At 44.8% G+C, this 25,006-nt stretch overlaps 1 protein-coding gene across 3 annotated transcripts in view; it reads left to right on the top strand.

The window, feature by feature from the left end:
- The window catches only part of LOC115471208 (inverted formin-2-like), a 75,465-nt gene that overhangs the window by 24,345 nt on the left and 26,114 nt on the right, over positions 1-25,006 (top strand). For all 3 annotated transcript variants that reach the window (XM_030204913.1, XM_030204911.1, XM_030204912.1), the window contains exons 6-7: positions 21,806-21,908; positions 21,993-22,078. In XM_030204913.1, the coding sequence (XP_030060773.1) occupies positions 21,806-21,908; positions 21,993-22,078 (189 nt within the window). The remainder of the gene's footprint in view (positions 1-21,805; positions 21,909-21,992; positions 22,079-25,006) is intronic.

Here is a 25,006-nt window from a genome sequence, read left to right as displayed (position 1 = left end):
TCCTCTCCCCTGCCCCCATGCCCAGTGGCCCTCCTTTCCCCTGCCCTCCATCCACTCAGTCCAGCAGTGACCCTCCTCTCCCCTGCCCCCATACCCAGTGGCCCTCCTTTCCCCTGCCCTCCATCCACTTAGTCCAGTAGTGACCCTCCTCTCCCCTGCCCCCATGCCCAGTGGCCCTCCTTTCCCCTGCCCTCCATCCACCCAGTCCAGCAATGACCCTCCTCTCCCCTGCCCCCATACCCAGTGGCCCTCTTTTCCCCTGCCCTCCATCCACTCAGTCCAGTAGTGACCCTCCTCTCCCCTGCCCCCATGCCCAGTGGCCCTCCTTTCCCCTGCCCTCCATCCACCCAGTCCAGCAGTGACCCTCCTCTCCCCTGCCCCCATGCCCAGTGGCCCTCCTTTCCCCTGCCCTCCATCCACCCAGTCCAGCAGTGACCCTCCTCTCCCCTGCCCCCATACCCAGTGGCCCTCTTTTCCCCTGCCCTCCATCCACTCAGTCCAGTAGTGACCCTCCTCTCCCCTGCCCCCATGCCCAGTGGCCCTCCTTTCCCCTGCCCTCCATCCACCCAGTCCAGCAGTGACCCTCCTCTCCCCTGCCCCCATGCCCAGTGGCCCTCCTTTCCCCTGCCCTCCATCCACCAAGTCCAGCAGTGACCCTCCTCTCCCCTGCCCCCATGCCCAGTGGCCCTCCTTTCCCCTGCCCTCCATCCACCCAGTCCAGCAGTGACCCTCCTCTCCCCTGCCCCCATACCCAGTGGCCCTCCTTTCCCCTGCCCTCCATCCACTTAGTCCAGCAGTGACCCTCCTCTCCCCTCCCTTCATTCCGCCCTCTCCCCGTTCCTTCCCCCCCCCCCCCCCAGCGAGCCAGTTCTCCTCCCTCCCTCCGGATCCGTCCCTCACCAACGATCTTCGAATTTTTCACCTGCCCGGCCCGCTAGCGCTGACTCTCCACTGCCGGTTCACGCTTCAAAATGGCCGCCGAGACTTCTCGCGAGGCCGCCTCTGAAAGTCTCGGCGGCCATTTTTAAAGCGCGAACCAGCAGGGGAAAGAGCGCTAGCGCCTAGCGGGCAGGCAAAGGATTCGAAGATCAGGTCGGTGAGGGACGGATACGGAGGGAGGGAGGAGAGCCGGCTCACGGGGGGGGGGGGGGGGGGAGGAGAAGGAACGGGGAGAGGGTGGGGTGAAGGGAGAGCTGCCTGTTGCCGGCCCTGCGTTTGGGGGGGCATTGCCCCCCCTCGCCCCCCCCAGTCTACGCCCATGCCCTGCCTAGTTATATTCTAGTGGAATTTGAAAGTTAAATCAACTGAAAATTCTTTGATCAGACCGTAGCATTCTGATCATACCTAGAGAACTTTTTTTTGATACAGCACTTGGCTGACTCACTGGGACTTATAGTCCCACCTACCCCAGGGTTTTCCAGTCATATATAGACAAGCCAAAACTCATTAACTTTACTCCTCAGTCACACACAGGCGATCTTGCAGACTGTTAACCCAATCATAGTACACCTGTTCATACCCATTTCAACCAATCAGGATGACTTTTATTCTCTGTAATAATTGTGGTGCTTTAGTTTCAAGGCCAATCATCTGGAGACTTAAGGCTTGCCCTGTCTGTCTTCAGCTTGCTAGTTTAAAACAGGAGCTAATTAAAGTAAAGCAGGAATTGGCTGTGCTTAAAGCAGCTTCTAGGACTCCACTGAATCATACCAACTTCTCACCAGTGCCTCAAAGGATAAAACCACCTAAGAATAGATGGTTCACTGTAGGCTCAGGCAGACTACGTCATGTGGCACAGAAGCATCCACCCTCACAAGTGTTGTCCCTGCAGAATTCTTTTGCTCCATTACAGCACTGTGATGTTCCTGAAAATAGAACTGAGGCGGAAGAAGAAACAATGAAGGTGGAACAAAAAGATATGAAGGTACCCAAAGAGAAAAGACACCCCCAAATCACTAATGTTGAAACTCATACCAGGAAACTATTGCTACTAGGGGATTCCATTATCAGAGGCATTAACTTTGAAACACAGTTCAAGGGGCCATGCAAAGTGAAATGCGTTCCAGGCTCTTCAGCTACCAGGAGTACCATGCAAATAAACTCTATAATAAGAGAAGAAACTAAAGGAGTCTGATGTTGTTATCCACCTGGGAACAAATGGCTTGTCCAGTAATACCCCACTTGCCACGCAGAGAGCTTTTCAGGAGCTGGGAGAGGGGTTAAAACCTTTGATACAAGCAATAGCTTTCTCTGAAGCACTACCTACCTTTGGAAAGGGAGAGAAAAGATTGCAAAGTGCTGAGAATTTCAATAGCTGGCTCAAAGCCTGGTGTTACCAAGAAGGATTTAGGTACATAGGAGGATGTGGCAATACATGGAAAAACAAAACACTATAATGATGGGCTGCATCTCACTGTGGCAAGAAAAAAAATCCTTGGGGAGAAATTCAGACAATATATTTCTAGGCATTTAAACTAGAAGGCGGGGGTGGCATATGGATGCAGTTCACTTCAAGTGGTCACCCCAGCTAAAGACAAGATGCGTCAGTAGAAAAGAAAGCAATGAAAACAACAATCTTAGCAAATCACTTCTTACCAACACAGCAAGAAGTGAGATTAAACAAGAAATTAAATGATAAAAATTTCACTGAAATGTAGATGGAAAGCAATGACCACAAATGCTCGCAGTCTAAGCAATAAAGTTCATGACCTTCAAGCCCTGATGTTGGAGGCAGACTTAGACGTTGTTGCAATCACGGAGACATGGCTCAATGGTTCCCATGAATGGGATGCAAACATACCAGGCTATAATCTATTTAGGTAGGATAGAGATGGTCGTAAAGGTGGAGGAGTAGCTCTGTATGTGAGAAATGATATCGCAGCGACTAGTGGCGTAGCAAGGGTGGGGCGGTGGGGGCAGTCCGCCCCGGGTGTCATCGGGTGGGGGGGGGGGTGCTCTGCTCCCGCTGCTCCGCCTTAAAATTTTTTTTTTCAAAGCACCGGAGAGTGGCAGGCAGCGCGCCTCGCGTCTGCTCTGCTAGTAAAGAAGATCTCGCTGACGTCGCCCTTCCCACATTGAGTCCCGCCCCCCTCTGAGGCAACTTCCTATTACCGCAAGGGTGGGCGGGACTCAGTGTGGGAAGGACGTCGACGAGATCTTCTTTACTAGCAGGGCAGACGCAAGGCTTGCTGCCTGCCACTCTCCGGCGCTTCGAAAAAATTTTTTTAAAGGCAGGACAGGGTAGGAGCAGCAGGAGAACGGATCTCAGCTGTCCGGTCGGGGGGGGGGGGGACTCAGAGGGGAGGGGGGAGCTCAGAGGGGTGCTTAAAGGAGATTAGGGAGGGTGGGGAGCTCAGAGAGGCGAGAAGGGGATTAGGGTGGGTGGGGAGCTCAGAGAGGGGAGAAGGGGATTAGGGAGCGTGGGGGAGCTCAGATGGATGCTCAGAGAGGGGAGAAGGGGAGGGGGGAGGAGAGTGCTCAGATGGGAGAAGGGGTCTGAAGATGGAACTGGGGTCTGACAAGGGGGCAGGAGGGAAAATGGGTCCATGCCTGGGGCAGGTGGGAGAATGGGTCTGGGGCTGAAAAGGGGGGATGCAAGGCATGTGGTGGATGAAGGGGGCTGAAACTGTGGGGACTAGGGGCTTTAAAGGGGATATGGAGAACTGGCTGGGGCTGAAGCTTGGGACTGGTGAGAGAAAAGGGCTGGGGTTGAAACTAGGGGCTGAAAAGAGGTCAGGGAGAAGTGGCTGGGGGCTGAAGCTCAGGACTGATGGGTGAAAAGGGCTGGGGACTGGTGGGATAGTGGGGCTGAAAAGGGGGGCAGGTGGGAGATGTGGGCTGGGGCTGGAACTAGGGGCAGGTGGAATAAGGGGGCTGGAACTGGGGGCTGAAAAGAGGGGGCAGAGAGAGAGGGGATAGAAGGGGGGCGCGTGAGGGAGGGCAGACCCTAGATGGATGGTAGAGGGAGGGCAGATGGATTTAAGGGGCAGAGAGAGAGGGCAGATGTTGATGGAAGGAGGGGAGAGAGAGATGGCAGACTGGGGCAGATGGTGGATGGAAGGGAGAGAGGGCAGACAGTGGATGGAAGGGGCGGAGAGAGGGCAGACACTGGATGGCAGAGAGAGAGCGAAGACAGATGCTGGATAGAAGGAAGACAGTGAAAAGATGAGGAAAGCAGAAACCAGAGACAACGAACTGTAAATATATATTTTTATTTTTTTGCTTTAGGATAAAGTAGTATTGTAGCTGTGCTGTTAAATGTTTATAATAGAACATGTAAATAAGGTAATCTTTTTATTGGACTAATTTTAATACATTTTACTTTCGGAGAACAAAACCCCCTTCCTCAGGTCAATTCAGTATAGTACTGTTAGTGTCCTATCCTGACCTGAGGAAGGAGGTTTTGGCCTCTGAAAGCTAAATGTATTAGTCCAATAAAATATTATTTGTTTTATTTCTATTTGTTAATTTGTAAAGTGGTGGTTGGTATTTGTTTTTATCAAATTTACATCTGCTGTCTTTATATTTTGCACAGTACTAGAGGACATTTTCTGTTTCTGTGGTGCATTGTATGCAGAGTCTGGCATCGGGGGTTCAGTTTAATTTTTGTCTAAATAGAAAGTTTGATTACTTATTCTATAGTGGATTAGGGTATATCTGTATTTGTGAAAAAGACATGGCTTTCGGTTGGCATTGACTGTGCAGGATTAACGATCTGTACTAATCTGTCTGTTTCGTTTTACAATAGGTGAATTGATGTTCTAGTGCTCTCTGTAGTGTTTAAGATGCTTTTCTTTTCCTTGTGTGACTCGTACAAATTACTGCTTATGGTATGGTAGAATTGCTCTACAGGTCCTGAGTGTTTTGTATTCTCGGTATGCCTAGTACTGGATTTCGGCGGGGGGTGTTAAAAAATGACTGGCCCCGGGTGTCAACTACCCTAGCTACGTCACTGGCAGCGACTGAAATAACAGGGACCTGTGGAAAGGAAGAAGCGATGTGGATCACCTTAAAAAGAGATGATAGAACCTCTGTCCACTTGGGTGTTGTCTACAGATCTCCGACACAATTGGAGGAACTAGATAAAGATCTAATCGCGGATATTCAAAAGTTGGGAAAGAAGAGAGAGGTGCTGTTGCTGGGAGATTTCAATCTGCCGGATGTAGATCAGAAGGTTCCATCTGCGGAATCTGAAAGAAGTAGAGAGATCGTGGATACTTTTCCAAAGTACTCTGCTCAGACAAATGATGACGGAACCCACAAGGGAGGGAGCGACCCCTGGATCTGGTGCTCACAAATGGGGATAGTGTGTCAAATGTCTGAGTGGGTGCCCACCTGGGCAGCAGTGACCATGTGTCTGGTTTGATATGACAGCTGAAGTGGAGGGCGGCCACTCAAAACTCAGAGTCCTGGATTTCAAGCACGCTGACTTTTAATAAAATGGGGGGGAATACCTGAGGAAGGAGTTGATGGACTGGAAGGACAGTGGTCCGGGAATACCTGAGGAAGGAGTTGATGGACTGGAAGGACAGTGGTCCAGGCTGAAAAACTATAAATAGGGCTACAAACCTTTATGTAAGGAGAGTAAATAAAAGCAAGAGAAAAAGGAAACTGATATGGTTCTCCAAGCAAGTGGCTGAGAAAATAAAGGCTAAAGAGATGTCATTCCTGAAATACAGAAAAACTCAAGAAGAGGAACACTGAGAGGAATACCGGATGAAACTGAAAGAAGCCTAGAGAGAGAGACATCTGGCGAAAGCGGAAGAACAAATAGCTAAAAATGTAAGGAGGGGTGACAAAAATTTCTTCAGGTATATTAGTGAAAGGAGGAAGACTAAAAAGGGAATTGTGAGACTGAAAGATGCTGCGAACCGCTATGTAGATAAAGATGAAGAAAAAGCAAATTTGCTAAATAGATACTTTTAAGAAAATCCTGGAGAAGGACTGCGATTGACTGGCAAAAGTACATATGAGAATGAAGTGGATAGAGCACCGTTCACGGAAGAGAGTGTGTATGAACAACTTGAAAATCTAAAGGTGGACAAAGCCGTGGGACCGGGCGGGATCCACCCCAGGATACTGAGGGAGCTCAGAGAGGTTCTGGCGGGTCCTCTTAAAGATTTGTTTAATAAATCCTTGGAGATGGGAGAGGTTCTGTCGGATTGGAGAACAGCGGACGTGGTCCCCCTTCACAAAAGTGGTGATAGGGAAGAAGCTGGAAACTACAGGCCGATAAGCCTCACTTCAGTTATTGGAAAAGTAATGGAAGTGATGCTGAAGGAAAGGATAGTGAATTTCCTGGAAGCCAATAAGTTACAAGATCCGAGAGAACATGGTTTTACTAAAGGTAAATCGTGCCAAACGAATCTCATTGAATTCTTTGAGTGGGTGACCGGAGAATTGAATCATGGACATGCTATAGACATAATCTACTTAGATTTCAGCAAAGCCCGCAACCTTGGAATCATCTTCGACTCCTCCCTCTCCTTCTCTGCACATATCCAGCAGATAGCCAAGACCTGTCTCTTCTTCCTCTACAACATCAGCAAAATTCGCCCATTCCTCTCCGAGCACACCACCCGAACTCTCATCCACTCTCTCATTACCTCTCGCCTTGACTACTGCAACCTACTCCTCACTGGCCTCCCACTTTGCCACCTATCCCCCCTTCAGTCCGTACAGAACTCTGCTGCACGTCCTATCTTCCGCCTGGACCGTTATACTCACATCACCCCTCTCCTCAAATCACTTCACTGGCTTCCGATCAGGTACCGCATACAGTTCAAGCTTCTCCTTCTAACCTACAAATGCATTCGATCTGCTGCCCCTCCTTACCTCTCTACCCTCATCTCCCCTTACGTTCCTACCCGTAACCTCCGCTCTCAAGACAAATCCCTCCTTTCAGTACCCTTCTCCACCACCGCCAACTCCAGGCTCCGCCCTTTCTGCCTCGCCTCATCCCATGCCTGGAATAAACTCCCTGAGCCTATACGCCAGGCCCCCTCTCTGCCCATCTTCAAATCCTTGCTCAAACCCCATCTCTTCAATGTTGCCTTTTGGCACCTAACCACTATTCAAGAAATCTAGACTGCCCCAACTTGTCATTTCGTCCTTTAGATTGTAAGCTCCTTTGAGCAGGGACTGTCCTTTTTGTTAAACTGTACCGCGCTGTGTGAACCTAGTAGCGCTATAGAAATGTCAAGTAGTAGTAGTAAAGCTTTTGACACTGTTCCCCACAGGAGGCTCTTGAATAAATTAACTGGAAAGGCTGAAGATAGGACCTGACATGGTGCACTGGCTGACGGGACAGACGCCAGGGGGTGGAGGTGGTTAATGGAATTCGCTCGGATGAGGGAAAGGTGAGTAGTGGAGTACCTCAGGGATCTGTGCTGGGGCTGATTCTGTTCAACATATTTGTGAGTGACATTGTCAAAGGGTTAGAAGGTAAAATTTGCCTTTTTGCGGATGATACTAAGATTTGTAAGAGTGGACACCCGGGAGGGAGTGGAAAACATGAAAAAGGATCTGCGGAAGCTAGAAGAATGGTCTAAGGTTTGGCAATTCTAAAATTCAATGCAAAGTGATGCACTTGGGGGAGTAGAAATCCACGGGAGACGTATGTGTTAGGCAGTGAGAGTCTGATATGTACAGACGGGGAGAGGGATCTTGGGGTGATAGTATCTGAGTATCTGAAGGCGACGAAACAGTGTGACAAGGCAGTGGCCGTAGCTAGAAGGTTGCTAGGCTATATAGAGAGAGGTGTGACCAGCAGAAGAAAGGAGGTTTTAATGCCCCTGTATAAGACGTTGGTGAGGCCCCACCTGGAGTATTCAGTTTTGGAGGCCATATCTTGCTAAAGATTTAAAAAGAATTGAAGCGTGCATAGAAAAGCTACGAGAATGGTATGGGATTTGCGTTACAAGATGTATGAGGAGAGACTTGCTGATCTGAACATGTATACCCTGGAGGAAAGGAGAAACAGGGGTGATATGATACAGACGTTCAAATATTTGAAAGGTATTAATCCGCAAATGAACCTTTTCCGTAGATGGGAAGGCGGTAGAACTAGAGGACATGAAAAGAGATTGAAGGGGGGCAGTGTCAAGAAAAATGTTGGAAAGTATTTTTTCACTTAAACATAAAGGAATTCTGTTCAGAAGGAAGGAATCCTCAGAAGCTTAGCCGAGATTGGGTGGCAGAGCCAGTGGTGGGAGGTGTGGCTAGTGCTGGGCAGACTTCTACGGTCTGTGCCCTGAAAATGACAGATACAAATCAAGGTCAGGTATACACATAAAGTAGCACATATGACTTTATCTTGTTGGGCAGACTGGATGGACCGTGCTGGTCTTTCTGTGCCGTCATCTACTATGTTACTATCCAGCTCATTTTTGAAAGAGAAGGGCGCCCATCTTCCGACACACATCGGGAGATGGGCGTCCTTCTCTCAGGGCTGCCCAAATCGGTATAATCGAAAGCCGATTTTGGGCGGCCCCAACTGCTTTCCATCGCGGGGATGGCCAAAGTTCAAGGGGGTGTCGGCAGTGTGCCAAAGGCAGGACGGGGGCATGGTTAAGAGATGGCCATCCTTGGCCGATAATGGGGGGAAAAAAGAAGGGCGTCCCAGACGAACATTTGGCCAACTTGGTCCCTTTTTGTTCATGATGAAGCCTTGAAAAGGTGCCCAAACTGACCAGATGACCACGGGAGGGAATCTGGGATGACCTCCCCTTACTCACCCAGTGGTCACCAACCCCCTCCCACCCAAAAAAAAACAAATTAAAAAAACATTTTTTTCCAGCCTCTATGCCATCCTCAAATGTCATACCCAGCTCCATCACAGCAGTATGCAGGTCCCTGGAGCAGTTTTTAGTGGGTACTGCAGTGCACTTCAGGCAGGCGGACCCAGGCCCATCCCCCCCACACCTGTTACACTTGTGGTGGTAAATTAGAGCCCTCCACTACCCACCTGAAACCCACTGTACCCACATCTAGGTGCTCCCCGTTACCCTTTAAGGGCTATGGTAGTTTTGTACAGTTGTGGGTAGTGGGTTTTGGGGGGGCTCAGCACCCAAGGTAAGGGAGCTATGCACCTGGGAGAAATTTGTGAAGTCCACTGCAGTGCCCCCTAGGGTGCCCGGTTGTTGTCCTGTGTGAGAGTGCGGGTGAAAGGGGATCTGGGAAGGCACAAAGAAAGGGGGTGCAGGCAGCCGGGGAACCCCAACGGGGCAGATTTCATGTGCACAACACCCACATTCAGAAAGCTGGTCTACCGGAGGCATAGAGGTTGGCCGGGTTAAGGAAGAAGAGGAGGAACTACCAGTCCCAGAATCCTTCTCTTCCCCACCCGGCTGTGCAAGAGTTAGGGGAGGAGATAGAAGATTGGGAAATGATCTCGGAGGAAGGTGATGAGGGCCAGCTGGAGAGTTTGGGGGCGGGGGAAGTTGGAGAGGAGGATAAAATGGAGGTTACTGAAGGACTAGGAGAGGAACAGATGGAGATTGGAGACCTGGCTCAAACCCAAAAAGCTGCTGTAAGAGGGTGGCTAGCTGTACCTTGGAGAGACTGGTGGAAGACCGGAGGAGAGAGGCTGAGGCACTGGGAGAAATCTCTACTAAAGAGGAAACAGGTGCAGCCTGTGGGAGAGAAAGAGAGCTGGGCACAATTGAAACCCCAGCCTGAACCAGGTGGGAATAAAGCTGTGTAACCGTGCTGTAAGAATGTGCAAGCAAGACTGTGTAAACTGTTTCATACTAAAAAGGTCTGGGCTGCAACCTACCAAGCTATTGGGTTTTCCCCTCTGATAATGTACTGTTCCCTAAGTGAAGTAATCTGAGCTAAAGTGAAGTTATATGGACTGTTTTTGAACCTGAGTTTGAAGTGTTATGGACTGTTTTTGAACCTGAATTTGACTGTGTTGAACCTGAATTGTGCTCTGGGCTGCTAGCCTAAACAACCTGGAGGGAAGGGTGTTTTGTTGATTTGAAGCAAGAAAATAAAAGCTCTTACTTATAAACATTGGGCTTTGAATGTGCTTCTGTGAAAGGAACGGAGGGAGGAGGAAGTCCTGGGAGTTCGCAGGGCCTGGAGCCAAGGCTCAGAGGAGCCAGATTGCTGTGGAGTGAAGGCAACAGTCGTGTGGAGGAAGAGGTAGCTAAGCAGGGTCGAGCCTGGCTGGGTCCTGGATGGGCAACCCAGCTACACCTGGCATGTGAGAGGGGACCAGTGCACTAGAAATGCTGGCTCCTCCCACGACCAAATGGCTTGGATTTGGTCGTTTTTGAGATGGCCGTCCTTGGTTTCCATTATAGGCAAAAACTGAGATTGACCATCTCTAAGGTCGGCGATCTCAACATTTCGGTCAACCTAAATGTTGAGATTTGGGTGTCCCCGACTGTATTATCGAAATGAAAGATGGACACCCATCTTCTTTCGATAATACGGGATGCCCCACCTCTTCGCCTGGGTGCCCGTAAAGATGGGCGCCCAGTTTGATTATGCCTCTCCATGTTATGGCCCTGTGCACCTAAATCTACATGCCCGGATTTATGCCATGTTTTCATTGGTATTAATGGATGTAGTTTTGTAAAATGGATTAGGCGCTAGGATATTGACAAAGATTATTCTATATATCGTGCCACTTATAGAATATGCTTAGGCAGAAATGTTTTCCTTGTGGATTTTTTTAAAGCACCATGTATAGAATCTGGTTCTAATTGTGCACACCTAAAATGGTGTACTATGGATACATTCAGGCATCCTGTGGTTACTGTCAAATTGGTGCATGCAAATCTGTGCATGTGAAAAATTTGAATTTTTATTTGGAGGGGTTGTTTCTGGGGGTGTTCCTATGATAAATAGCGCATCCACATTAGCACACGCTAACTGGTTAGCACAGGATTACCATGTGAGGCATTACTACCTACAAAATGGGGGGGGGGGGGGGGTGGCAAGTGCAGTGGCATTCCGTGGTTGCCTGACACCCAGGGTGGATTGCCACTGCTCACCCCCCCCCCCGGTGCAGGGCAACACAGCGCACCCCCCCCCCAAAACACAGTCCCCACCTGCCTTCCAGGTTCCAGCTCCGTCCACCCCAGCGTGGCACCTCGCATCTGCAGCGCTGCTGTAAAAAGAAGAAAATCGCCTCCTTGTCGGCCCTTCCCTCACTTTGTCCTGCCCTCTGACATAACTTCCTATTTCCTCGAGGGTGGGACACAGAGGGAAGGGCCGACGAGGAGGCAATTTTCTTCTTTTTACAGCAGCACTGCAGATGCGAGATGCCACGCTGGCATGGACAGAGCTGGAACCTGGTTGGCAGGTGGGGACTGCGTGGGGGGGGGGGAGGCGGTGCCACGCTGGGGGTGAATGGAGCTGGAACCTGGTTGGCAGGTGGGGACTGTGTGGGGGGGGGGGGAGGCGGCGCCACGCTGGGGGTGGACGGAGCTGGACCTGGTTGGCATGTGGGGACTGCATGGGGGGGGGGGGGGAGGCGGTTCCATGACAAGGGGAGTGTGTGGATGGAGCGGAGCACCCCCCCACCCATTGACACCTGGGGTGGACCGCCCCTACCGCTCCGCCCCGCCCTTGCTACGCCACTGGGCAAGTGCAATAAGCAAAACGGTGGAAACCACAGCTGTTTAACTTTTTTAGTCATTTGAGAGAGAGACCTCATACAGCCAGCATAATAGCTATTGTGCCAGCAGGCTATTCAGTCATTACAACTTAAAACATCTCTCTAATATAAGAACATAAGAGTAGCCATACTGAGTCAGACCAATGGTCCATCTAGCCCAGTATCCTGTTTTCCAAACAGTGGCCAAGCCAGGTCACAAGTACCTAGCAGAAACGTGGCAACACCAAGGCCTTAACCCTTTCATTTACGCAGTCAACGTCACAATATACATCACATACAAACATGATCTAACAGAATTCGCCAATGAAATCAATCTCAGCTTGAACATCATAAACTCATGGGTGAATGCATTTCAACTAAAACTCAACACAGAAAAAACACACTGTCTCATCCTCTCATCCCAATACAACACGAATAAACCCACCAATATAAACATCCCAAATGACACCCTCCCCATCTCAGACAGCCTGAAAATTCTCGGAGTTACAATCGACCATAACCTCACGCTAGAGAGCCAAGTGAAATCTACAACAAAGAAAATGTTCCACTCCATGTGGAAACTCAAACGAGTGAAACCTTTCTTCCCGAGGGAAATATTTCACAACTTGATACAATCAATGGTACTAAACCATGCAGACTACTGCAATGGAATCTATGCAGGATGCAAGGAACAAATCATAAAGAAACTTCAAACTGCTCAAAACATGGCAGCCAGACTTGTATTTGGAAAAACGTGATTCGAAAGCGCCAAACCCCTATGAGAGAAACTGCACTGGCTCCCAATCAAAGAACGTATGGCATTCAAAATCTGCACCATGGTTCATAAAGCCCCGGGATACATGACAGTCCTCATTGACCTACCAACCAGAAGCATAAGATTCACACGAACATACCTAAATCTCCACTACCCAAGCTGCAAAGGACTCAAATACGAATCAACTTATGCATCCAGCTTCTCCCTATATAAACACACAACTATGGAACGCATTACCAAACTCCGTGAAAACAACGTAGGACCACCTAAACTTCCGGAAATCACTAAAAACTAACCTGTTCAAAAAAGGCATACCCTACCAATCCAACTTAAATGCCTGAACCCTACAACATAACGAAACCAAAGCTCGTACTGGACATAACTTAACTCTTCCTCCCTACGATTCCCTAATGTGTCTGTTACACATGATCTTTATTCTGCCACGACATCACTTTGTATTTGTTCATACCGGAATTGGCGATCAACATTACGGTACTATGTAAGCCACATTGAGCCTGCAAATAGGTGGGGAAATGTGGGATACAAATATAAACAAAATAAACACTCCATACTACAAATCCCAGGTCAAGCAGTTGCTTCCCATGTCTGTCTCAATAGTAGACTATGGACTTTTTCTCTAGAAATTTGTCCAAACCTTTTTTAAACCCAAATAACCGTTGTTACCACATCCTCTGGCAAAGAGTTCCAGAGCTTAATTATTCATTGAGTGAAAAAATATTTCCTCCTAGTATTTCCATGTAACTTCCTTGAGTGTCCCCTAGTCTTTCTACTTTTGGAATAAGTAAAAAATCAATTTACTTCTACTCATTCACCACTCAGGATTTTGTAGAACGCAATCATATCTCCCCTCATCTGTCTCTTTTCCAAGCTGAAGAGCCCTAACCTCTTTAGCCTTTTCTCATACGACAATTTTTGTGCCTTGTAAGTGTGCCAGGAGATGAAAAAGGTTGAAAATCACTGGCTTAGTCCCTAACTCCCTTCTTAACTCTACTACTTCTCACCTATGGTGATTTCCATCCTATGGCAAGTGAGAAGCAGCAGCAAAACAACTGCCATAGACATGAGTGGGACTCAAAAAAGCAGCAGGTACTATTGTTCTTACTGTACATAATGGTGGTGTAGGCATGTAAACAGACCTCAGCCCGCATTCAGATTTGTATGCAGATTTGTTGAAGTTCTTGTTAAATAAAATTTATTACTACTTCCTCCCTTTCTTTATTTGTATTGTGTTTAATCTTTTCCTCGCCTCTATTTCTATGTAAACTGTTTTGATGTTCTCTCAACAGGTGTATATTGAGCAAAAATAAATAAATAAAAAAACTAAATTAAACAGCTCATATGTGACCGTCTCTAGGGAAAAGGTGACAAGTAGATCCAAAATATTGACTGACTTTTTTTCCATGCTATGGGCCCATAAGATGTCTTAAACTTACATATTTGAATTTTGAATTTTATTTTTTTTATATAGGACAGGGGTTTGTATTGTATTACTAATTATTTGCTCTAATAGAAATTTACAACCTCATTTTTTTTCTTTCCAGATATTTTAATTTTCCTAGAGATGGTCTCTCTTCATAGTGTTTCATTAGACAAAGTTGGATTGAAACGGAGTACCTTTTGCATGCTGTGCTTTCATCCCTAGAAGGTTGGAAGTGGTGAATTTCTAAAGGTTCCAGTTTAGTTTAGTAACTTTGTAACCCTGCTTGTCCCACAGAACAATGGAGTATTGTGAGCTATAATTTCAACAGATTAACATTAACTAGAATGGATGGAGGTCATAAAGGAGCCTGGAACAGAACATAAGAAGGATTAACCCCCTTGGGTTTGATAGTATGTCACTTTAATGCAAGGGTTCTCAACCCAGTCCTCAGGGGACATCTAGCCAGTAGGGTTTTCAGGATACCCACAATGAATATACATGAGGTAAATTTTGCATACAATAGGGCATGCAAATCTATCTCATGTGGGTATCCTGAAAACCTGACTGGCTAGGTGTGTCCTGAGGACTGGGATGAGAATCCCTGCTTTAATGTGTAGCACAGAAATTTCCAAGTTTATAGTCCTGAGGAAAATCTTCTGAATCTTAAGCTTGATAAGGTGCAACTTATCTGCCAACAAAAGCAGAGTCTTCAATGTCCTAGCACGTTCTCTACATAAGATGGCACATAAAGACCTGTACGATCCAGTCTGCCCAACAAGATAAAACTTATTACATATGATGTGATGGGAGGATTCTATATACGGTGCCTAAAACCTTTTTGATTTAAATGTACTCTATAAGCTGTGCCTAGATTTAGGCGTGGTATATAGAATACACTTAGTTGATATCCCAGTGCCCAAATTACACCAACAAAAACATGGCATAAATCTTGGTGCAGAGGACCATATTCTATAACTACGCATGTAAATTTTGGAATGCCCATGAAGTGCCCATTTCCCCACCCAAAACCATGCTCCTTTTGTCTGCACATATAGAAGTTAGTGCAGTATGTTAAAGAATATGCTTAGCGAGTTGTGCCTAAATTCTAATTATTGCTCATTATTGCTTATCAAAGCTAATTAGCTTGTTAAGCTAATTAAATTATGCACATTATAGAATCCATCTGGATTTTGCCGCAGATCTCTAGGCACGCTATATTGAATCCAGGGGCATATGATGTATACCTGATCTTGATTTAGCCTTGCCATTTTTAGGACATAGACTGTAAAAGTCTGCCCGGCACGGGCCTTGTTCTAAAATTTCTGAAGTTTTTATCAAAGCCCCTGAAAAGCTCCACTCTAGCTCATCCAAATCTATTTGGCCTCGATCAGGGCACAGACCATAGAAGTCTGCCCAGCACCATCTTTCCTGTAAGCAAGTGCCTCCTTTTTAGGCACTCTGATGCCAGCACTGTGAATACCTTCTTCATGGCATATGTGACCCATGTATGCAAGTTCACCACCCATTGGCATAATTACAGGTGCCTAAATGCAGCAAGAGCGTGCACAAGATTAATTTATTTAGCAGATTATATCCTACTCAATCCAGGCTAAAAGAAAAACAAAAACACAACATTTCATACAATGACATCATAGTAAAACTAACACTGATATGTTTTAAAATAACATACTAATCATAACAAATAGACTGATTAGTAAATCATATATGCCTCTTGAAATAACCATGTTTTGAGGGCCTTCTTAAACTGAACAAAAGAGGTAATCCTACGAAAAGATACAGGAAGTTAATTCAGAGTTTAGGACCCATAATCTAAATATAGATTTCCTATTGGCTTCAAGTATGATCAGATGAAAAGAAGGTATCTCTAATAGGTCCTGACTACAGGAATAAAGAGTTCTAACAGGCTGATAGTCACAAACGCGAAGCACAAATAGGAGAAAGCATTTGATGAAGTGCTTTGTCAATCTTAAAACTTTATTTGTTGTTCAGTTGGTAGCCGAAAAGGACAGGAGTAATCTGGGTAATGTGGTTAGTGCAGCGGGCTTTGATCCTGGTAACCTGGGTTTGATTCCCATTGCAGTTCCTTGTGACCTTGGGCAAGTCACTTAACCCTCCATTGCCCCAGGTACAAAACTGTAGTTTGTGAGCCCTCTAGGGACAGAGAAAGTATCTGCATATAATGAGTACAACATTGTGTGCATCTAGTAGCGCTATAGAAATTATTACTACTAGTAGTAGTACATCCTCCAAAATTTTGACCTGTAGCATTTTGTGCTGATTGCAAAGCTTTCAGAGAATTTTTCCGGAAGTCCTAATAGCAAAACTATTATAATAGTCAAAACAGGGGGAAAAATCAAGGTCTGCACTACCATTCTGAAATAAAAAAAAGAATTTTAAGAGATCTCGTAATTGTCTTACAAGTCTCCAGTTTTGGAAAAAAATCAGACTAATTAGTTTAGCTACTTGTTGATGTTTCATTGTTATTTCAGTGTCCAGAGTGACTCCTAAATTGACACATAGCTTTGCCCATGCTCTGTCTACCTGTATGCTCCTTGCAGTTTCATACTTGGGGCACTGGTGCACATAGGGATGGGGTAAATTCTATAAATAGTGCTGAAAAATCGACATAAGCACTACTCTTTAAATAGCACTCCCAGTTGAGTGCCATTTATGAAACAGTGCTTGGAGCTGATTCCTACACCCAAAGTTGGAACCGGTATTTACTCCGGCTGAAACCTGATGTAAATGCCAATGCCCAACTCTTGGTATTTGGGTGCAGGAAGGACACTATTCTATAACAATGTGTGCAACCTTTTTGAATGCCCCGGCTACACCCTGTTTGAGTAGCACGCTAGTGGATTTGAATGCCCAGTGCTATAGAATGTCATGCAAAATTATGTGTGTGCAAATTCTAATTGCTTCCAATTAACTGCAATAATTCAGTTTTATTGCACTTTAAAGGCTCATTAGGTAACTAATTTGTGCTTACATCTGCAATCCATGAGCAGATTTTGCCACCATATCCAGGGGAGAGTGCAGAGAAAAGTAGCACTTCTACGTGTGCAAAGGGATGTGAACTCACAAGGGCTCAGTTATACTGTAGAATTCCCCTTGTTTTCGGTGTAAATGCTTATATCATGATAAATAGTGCATAATATTCAAAAACTCGGAGGTGAGTTCACGAAAGAATGAGTAATGCCTGCATACAAAATAATGAAATACATTATATTTTAAAACATCTCAACACATAGATGGTATAGCTTCAGTTAAAGGCATCTCAAAATGCAGATCACTAGATCATGCCATCCATGGGACTTTTCCAAGTTTATTGTCTTATTGCTGGTCTGTGGCATGATGCTTCCATCACTCTATATGGTATCTATACTAGTGGTTCCCAAACCTGGTTCTGGAGGTACCCCAGCCAGTCAAGTTTTCAGGACATCCTTGATGAATATTAAAGATATTTTTTAAAAAACATCAAAAAGGTGGAAACAATACTACTCTCATAAACTAATACTACCTACAATTATATGCAATACATATTAAATTGTAAATATTTATTAGAATCGCAACATTTTAAAACCAATACACAAATATATCTTTACAAAATCCTGATCCCGAACTCCACTTGACTTCCAACTGGAGCATTCAGAAGATATAGCATTCAGCAAATATAGGCCAAAACCTTCAATCAAATTCTTCATTCTACACATGCAGTAGATGCAAATCTACATTCCCAGAACAACTCTTGACAAACATGGTCACTTCAATCCCAGTCTTTCACTGCAATCCCAATTTAGTTCAAAGTTCCACAGTGTTCAATCCATTGCTCATGCAGGTCACTTCAACTGCACAAATACAAGGAGGTGGAGGAGTGGCTTAGTGGTTAGGGTGGTGGACTTTGGTCCTGAGGAACTGAGTTCGATTCCTGGCACAGGCAAGTCACTTAACCCTCCATCGCCTGCCGCATTGAGCCTGCCATGAGTGGAAAAGCACGGGGTACAAATGTAACAAAAATAAAATAAAAATAAATGGCTCAAATCCAACCATAGGGCCGGGCCAGACACCAGTACTCTTGTAAAAACTTGTTGAACATAACGTCTTCTGAATACTATATTATATTTTCTGAATGCACCATTTGGAAGTCGAGTGGTATTAGGAATTGGAGTTTTGCAAAGATTATATTTGTATATTAGTCTTAAATGTTGTGATTGAATACTAATGAGAGATTTGCATGCATTGCCGCCACTGTGTGCAATTCTGGAGACCACACTTATGGAAAGATAAAGATAGGATGGAGTCGGTCCAGAGGGCAGCTACAAAATTAGTAGGCAGTCTCTGCCATAAAACTAGGGCTTTTTTTGTGCTGGTACGCACCGGTATGGTGTACTGACACCTCTTCCCCCCCCCCCCCCCCGGCGAGTCCTGCACCCTTCTTCTCACTCCCCTACTTACTGTTTTGTTACAGACTCAGCAGCATGAACGGTGCAGCGTCGAGAGAGGCTGGCAGCATCGGAGCTTCCCTCTGCGAGTCCTGCCTATGCGGCAACAGGAAGTTGACACAAAGTAGGCGGGACTCTAATCGCTGCACCGTTCGCTGCCGAGTCCGACGCTGGCAGCCTTTATCGCTTCACTGGCTGGTAGGCAGTGGAGAAGGAGGATGAGCTGGGGGAAGAATTGCTGGACATAGAGGGGAGGGCAGGGGAGAGAGGAGAATCACCAGACATTGAGGGGAGGGCAGGGGAGAGAGGAGAATGGCTGGACATCGATGGGAGGGCAGAGAGGAGAATCACTGGACATCGATGGGAGAGGAGGGCAGGGAAGAGAGAATTGCTGGAGAGGACAGGGGAGAGAGGAGATGCTGGACATGGAGGGGAGGGGAGGGCAGGGAAGAGAATTGCTGGGCAGGGGATAGGAGAATCGCTGGACATGGGAAGGGAGGGCAGGAGAGAGATGAATCGCTGGACATGGGTGACAGGGGAGGACAGGGAAGATATTAGCTGGACATGGATGAGAGGGCAGGGGAGAGGAGAATCACTGGACGTGGAGGGGAGGAGAGGGCAGGGGAGAGAGGAGACATACTGGACATGGAGGGGAGGGGAGGTCAGGGAAGAGATTAGCTGGACATGGATGAGAGGGAAGGGGAGAGAGGAGAATCGCTGGACATGGATGGCAGGGGAGGACGGGACGGAGGAGAATCACTGGACGTGAGAGGGGAGTGCAGGGGAGAGACGAGACATGCTGGACATGAATGGAGGGGAGGGAAGAGGAAGGAGATGCACATGGATGGGAGGGAATGGCAGGGAAGAGAGGAGAAATGCTAGTAATGGATGGAGAGGAGAGCAGGAGATAGAGGAGAATTGCTGGACGTGGATGGATGGAGGGGTTGTCGGGGAGAGAGGAGAAATGCTGGACTTGGATGGAGGAGAGGGGGAAGAGAATAATTGCTTTATATGGATACAGGGGAGGGAAGAGAGGAGAAATGCTGGACATGGATGGAGGAGAGGAAAGAAAAAAAGAAGATGCACATGGATGGAGATGAGGGAAAGGGAAGAGAGGAGAAAAACTAGGCAAAAAGCTGGATCCACGTTATACTTCCTCTAGTCAATTCCACGGAGGAGGACCCAGCTTTTACTTATGGACGTAGGGCAAGAAATGAAGAAGAAAGGAGAAAAGTAAAGAAATAGAAAGGAAGCTCTGGAAATGGAGTTAAGAGAGCAGTAGAATCAGAGACTGGGACCAATATGGATAGAAAAACAGTCACCAGACAAAGGTAGAAAAAAATCATTTTATTTTCATTTTAGTGTTTGGAATATGTCCAATTTGAGAATTTACATCTGCTGTCTTATTTTGCACTGGGTATACTGGCGCTGTAACAGCTTACAGAAATTATTTATAATGAAAAAAATCCCGTTATTTTTTTCTCCTATACTAGTATAATATTTTCAATGATGCCTTTTTATATGCACCATGGCTGGTGTGTGGCTATCATAGGGGTGGAGCTATATGTGGTGGTCCCGCCCATAATGAGTACCAGCACCTTTTTATCTACAAAAAAAGCACTGCATAAAATACATGGGGGACAGGCTTAGGCACCTCAACATTTATAAGCTGGAAGAGCCCCTCCGAAGGGACACCACCTTGTAAGTGGTGGAGGGGCTTCCGTGTTTCAGTGACTCAAGAGGGCTATGCTGAAGGGTTACCCATATCAGACAGGCCTCTGAGGAGAAACCAGACAAAGAGTGTCCCAAATTAGGGAGAGGGGAAAGATGGTGACCTGAAGCTCGTACACTCAACGGCCCAGCTGTCCTCTGAAGTTCAGTTTTTGTTCACTTGAAATTTCCTCTCTGCATTGCAGTTGCCTTAACAGAGGAAGGGGACAATGGGGGGTCAGCCGCCGATGACCAGCGTTTTCTCCCCTGTGCAGCAAGTGTGGGACCGCTGTATGATGAGCTGCCCATAGATGACTGGATTGATGAATCCTTTGATTAGCGCCGACGAAGGAGCGTCGATGCTCTTGGACCTGGAAACAACTTCATCGCTCAAAAATCATTTAACCACCATGCCCAAAGGAGGGGAGGAGTGAGTCAGGAGTGTATGCTAAAACGGAAGTCGTTTACAGCTGAACCCGTGTCGGCGGTGCTACTCCTAAACCCTTAAGAGTTATCAGCTTGGAGTTTTTGGCTCCCGTGGAGGTTGCATTGAATGTCATCTGGAGGGTGCTCCAGGACCTGACGGTGGTAGAGAATGACTTTGCTTCAGATATAGTCTTGTTAATGAGCCACATGGATAATCTAATCGAATCCTTTGAGAATATACAGCAAATGAAGTTCTACTGAAGTAGGAAATGGTTAAGATTTGAAAATGATAAAAGACCAGAAAAAATTTGAACAAAATGAATATTGTTGTAGATGATTAATATCGAGATTTGTTGTTTTCCCAGAGTTCCGGGTATGACTCCTAATATATTTTTTTCCTCTGAAATGATTCCTCTTAATATATTAATTCAAAAGGAGTGGAGCCTGTGAAACTGGGATTACTTTAATCAGCGGAAATTGGATTGGAGATTCAAGGGTTTGTATTGTTAATTTCTGGTTTTAAAAGGGAAAAAAATGAAATCAGGTGTATTACTTTCACTAATATTGGACAATAAGTATGTTTCCAATGAAATTGATGGACTATGTACCGTTATGGTCTTGAAGAAACCAACCAGATGATCAATGTGGAATAATGATTTAGATAAATAATAACTGGGGATAATCGGGTTAATACCACATTTTCTTTGTTTGCTGTTGCTTAAATTGATCTTGTCTTGTTTCACTCTCCCTATCTATTTTGTGGTCTAAGAAAGAGAAAGATTGTATAAAATCCATTTATCTTGTTGAAATTGTTTTCTTCTAATATTGTTTTAATGTACAATCATCTCTGTTTTACTGTTTTGCAAGTGATCCTTCTAAAATGAAAAAATTATAAATGGTTACAAAAAAAAAAAAAAAAAGCTGGAAGAGACACGAGAGAGAAGACAATATGATAAATGTTTAAATACCTTGCTGGTGTTAATATACAGGAAGCGAGCCTTTTTCAAATGAAAGAAAACTCTGGAACAAGGGGGCACACAATGAAGTTAAGACGAAATAGACTTAGGAAGAATCTAAAAAAATACTTTCACCAAAAGGGTGGTGGATACATGGAATGGCCTTCTGGTGGAGGTCGTGGAGACTGTGTCAGAGTTTAAGAAAGCATGGGACAGGCATGTAGGATCCCTTAGGAAAGGAAGAGTTAGTGGTTATTGAGGATGGGCAGACTGGATGAGCCATTTGGCCCTTATCTGCCATCATGTTCTATGTTTCTGTATATCCTGAAAACCTGACTGGCTGGGGTGCCTCCAGGTCAAGGGGTGTGTGTGTGGCGTAGGAATACTTCTTGCTGGTGTGCTTTAAGACTTATCCTCATTCTGCAGCTCTAATGAGGAAGTGGTCGACATGATTCAAAAAGGAGACAGGTCCAAGTTTGATGCTGAAATTCTAAAACAGTTGTTAAAGTTGCTTCCTGAAGAGCATGAAGTAAGTATTACTGTGGAATGTGTGTGTGTGCGTGCATGCACAGTTTATTTGCCTGATTTTACAGTTTGATTTGTTTTGTGTCAGATGAGGAAACTGGAACAATTCCAAGCTGAAAAACATAAATTAGCAAACCTAGATCAGTTCTGTCTGCTCCTCCATGGAATCCCAGGGTGAGTGAGATTTCTTTATCTTCACTTCCTTTTGCTTCTTACTTTATAGTAACTTTTCCATGTGTTTTTTTTTTTAAAGTTCTAGTTTTTTGCAGCCAGGTATGGTGTCTTGTGCTTTCTAGTATTTTAATGTTTGCTGTTTACTTAACATCAAATATGGGGCAATGTGGCTTATAAATAATAATCCTACATACAAGTGGAACATTCGTTCATTTTTCATTATTTTTTTATAAAACTTAGACTTTTTTGTACTTTTTCTCAAAAGAAGATTTTCTGTTCTATCGTGGCCTACCTTAGAGGCCTTTTTTTTTTTTTTTTTTTTTAACTAAAATTAGGACTAGATTCTATAAAAGGCGCTGAAAAAATTGGCACAGGAAAAAAGCACACTTAGCGCTGTTCTGTAACCTGTGCCTAACATTAGGCCTGGTTTATAGAATAAGCATAGTACTCAGACCTGTGACTAAATTTAGGTGTGACCTTGTATGCCAAGTAAAACCTGGTGTAAATGGCCACACCTATCTTAGACACAGATCAGTCATATTCTACAACGGTGTTCATAATGTCTAGAAATGACCCACCCATACTCCCACGGCCACACCCCTTTTGAAATTGGCACATTAGAATTTACATGCACCACTTTACAGAATACATATAGAAAGTTGTGCATGTAAATTCTAATTAACGACAGTGCCAATTGTTGGCCATTTATTGATGCTGATTGGCTTGTTAAACAATTTAGTTGCACATTTAAATTTGGCAATGTGGCCAAATTTAGAGTTCAACTTTAGTTTCCATATATGCACACAGCTATGGAATGCACTTCCAAATGCCATAAAAACAATGCATGACTTGATAGATTACTAAAGACCAACCTGTTCAAAAAGACTTATCATAATGATCCTTCATAAATGACCTGACTTCAAAATTCTACCAGAACAAGATATCATTGAACTCTTTATACTTGTTTACTTCAATTACTTTGTCACTAAGTGAACATTATGCATTACTCCCTTATCTCTTACACCTGTTATGAACTGTTTATACACTTTAATTTATTTTATTACTGTTTGTACCCTAAACCTTATAATACCTTGTATTTCTCATTCTGTAAATGGCGATAGCCACTGCGGCTTTATGTCAGCCACATTGAGCCTGCAAAAAGGTGGGAAAATGTGGGATACAAATGCTACAAACAAACAAATATATAGCATCTAGGGGTCAACATGATGTTAATATGTAGAAACAGGCTACCGTGTGACCATGTTAGGGGTTTTGTGACCATTTGCCTGCTTTCCAAATGTTAAACCATGAGTTTACTGAATTTTTCTACTCATTTGGGGGGGGGGGGGGCAGCATGGGGTGCTATGTAAAATTTGTAGCTATCTCTCAATATATTCCCATGTTATGCTGTAGTAACTACATCTTAACAGGGTTTAGTGAAAGGGCATCTTAACAGGTCCAGTATTGAGAAAACAAAATGTAAAAAGCTGAGCTCTTGAATTCTCAGCAGGAAATAGGTCACAGATTTATTTATTTATTTATTGCATTTGTACCCCACATTTTCCCACTTATTTGCAGGCTCAATGTGGCTTACATTTTTCCGTAGTGGCGATCACCATTTCCAGGATGAGAAATCATCAGTCCTTTAGTCAGTGCTCTAGATGAGTACAGGCAGTTCAACACCCTGGACTTTCAATTAGAAATATTAAATGTTTTTAAATCAAAAATAAAATCCCCCTTCCCCCATAGAAAAAGTAGAATTGAATCCCTCATGGCCAATTGCTTGGGAGGCATTATCTTAATTTAGGAGCTACGTTAATGTTTAGAAATTTAGGCTTGCAATTCCATTTGATTAGATTATAAATCTAGTGCTAAGCTCCTAATTTTTTTTTCCCTGCCCTATATCCACCACTGTTGCCACCCACTTTTCATGCTTCTAAATTAGGAGTGTAATGAAGTGTTTCAGCATAAATGTAGACACTCAGCTCTAGTATATTTTCAAAGCTGTTTTGGTGGTTTGTCTAGAGGGTTGGTATATCAAATATAAATAACTGTAAGCTTAACATAAATTCTTTGACTATCCTTATATTGATATAGGATTTGTCTGGATTGGACTTTTAGAGGCATCTCTAGCATGTTCTAATCAATAGTGCGCACTAAAAATGCTAATGCATCTTTGTAAAAGAACCCTAAAAGTTTTGGGCTTAACACATTTTAACATGTGATTTTAATGTGCAGCAAATGCAAAAATTAAGCTGCATCAAGAAGGGGCATTCTTGACATGTTCTATTGCGGGCCTTGTGTTAATGGTAACATTAGCATGTGTTACCAGCTGAGTTAATGCAGGTAGAGGTGGCAGAACAAGATGGTGCTAGCAGGATTGATGTGAACGGTAGTGTCTTACTGCTTTAGTTTTCTTGTGAATTAAGAATTGGGGGGGGGGGAGGGTGGAGAGGAAAGATGTCTCCCCACAGAATCCATGGTGGTGGACCCAGTGAACAGATGTATTCTTTGTGGTTCAGCACCCTTCTCCAACGAGACACTAGCTCTAGAGGCATGGTATCTCCTCTGAATTTGCCCCAGAGAGAAGAATCACCATTGAGTGTGGGGCCTGAAAGTACTCTGGAAATACCTTTTAGAAATGGAAATACAGAAGATTTGGCTCAATGCTCTTTTTGCTTTCTATGGAAATGCCGAAGTAGTGATACTTAAAACTCGTTGGTTGGCAATAGACAATTTTGGGAAAAGTATTATACTGTAAACTTCAAACTATGAATGAACAAGTTGGTCATTTTTTTTTTTTCTAGAACTGTAACTGAATGAGCATTAAGAATATTAGATCAAGGAAATCCATTTGTTGCTGTAATTAAAATCTGTTACATTTCAGAGCCTCTTGAACAAATATTGGTAAAGATAATTCATCAGTAC

This window comes from Microcaecilia unicolor, chromosome 5 (genome assembly GCF_901765095.1).
Source record: "Microcaecilia unicolor chromosome 5, aMicUni1.1, whole genome shotgun sequence".
In the NCBI taxonomy this organism is placed as follows: domain Eukaryota; kingdom Metazoa; phylum Chordata; class Amphibia; order Gymnophiona; family Siphonopidae; genus Microcaecilia; species Microcaecilia unicolor.
This window is presented reverse-complemented; position numbering and strand designations above follow the sequence as displayed.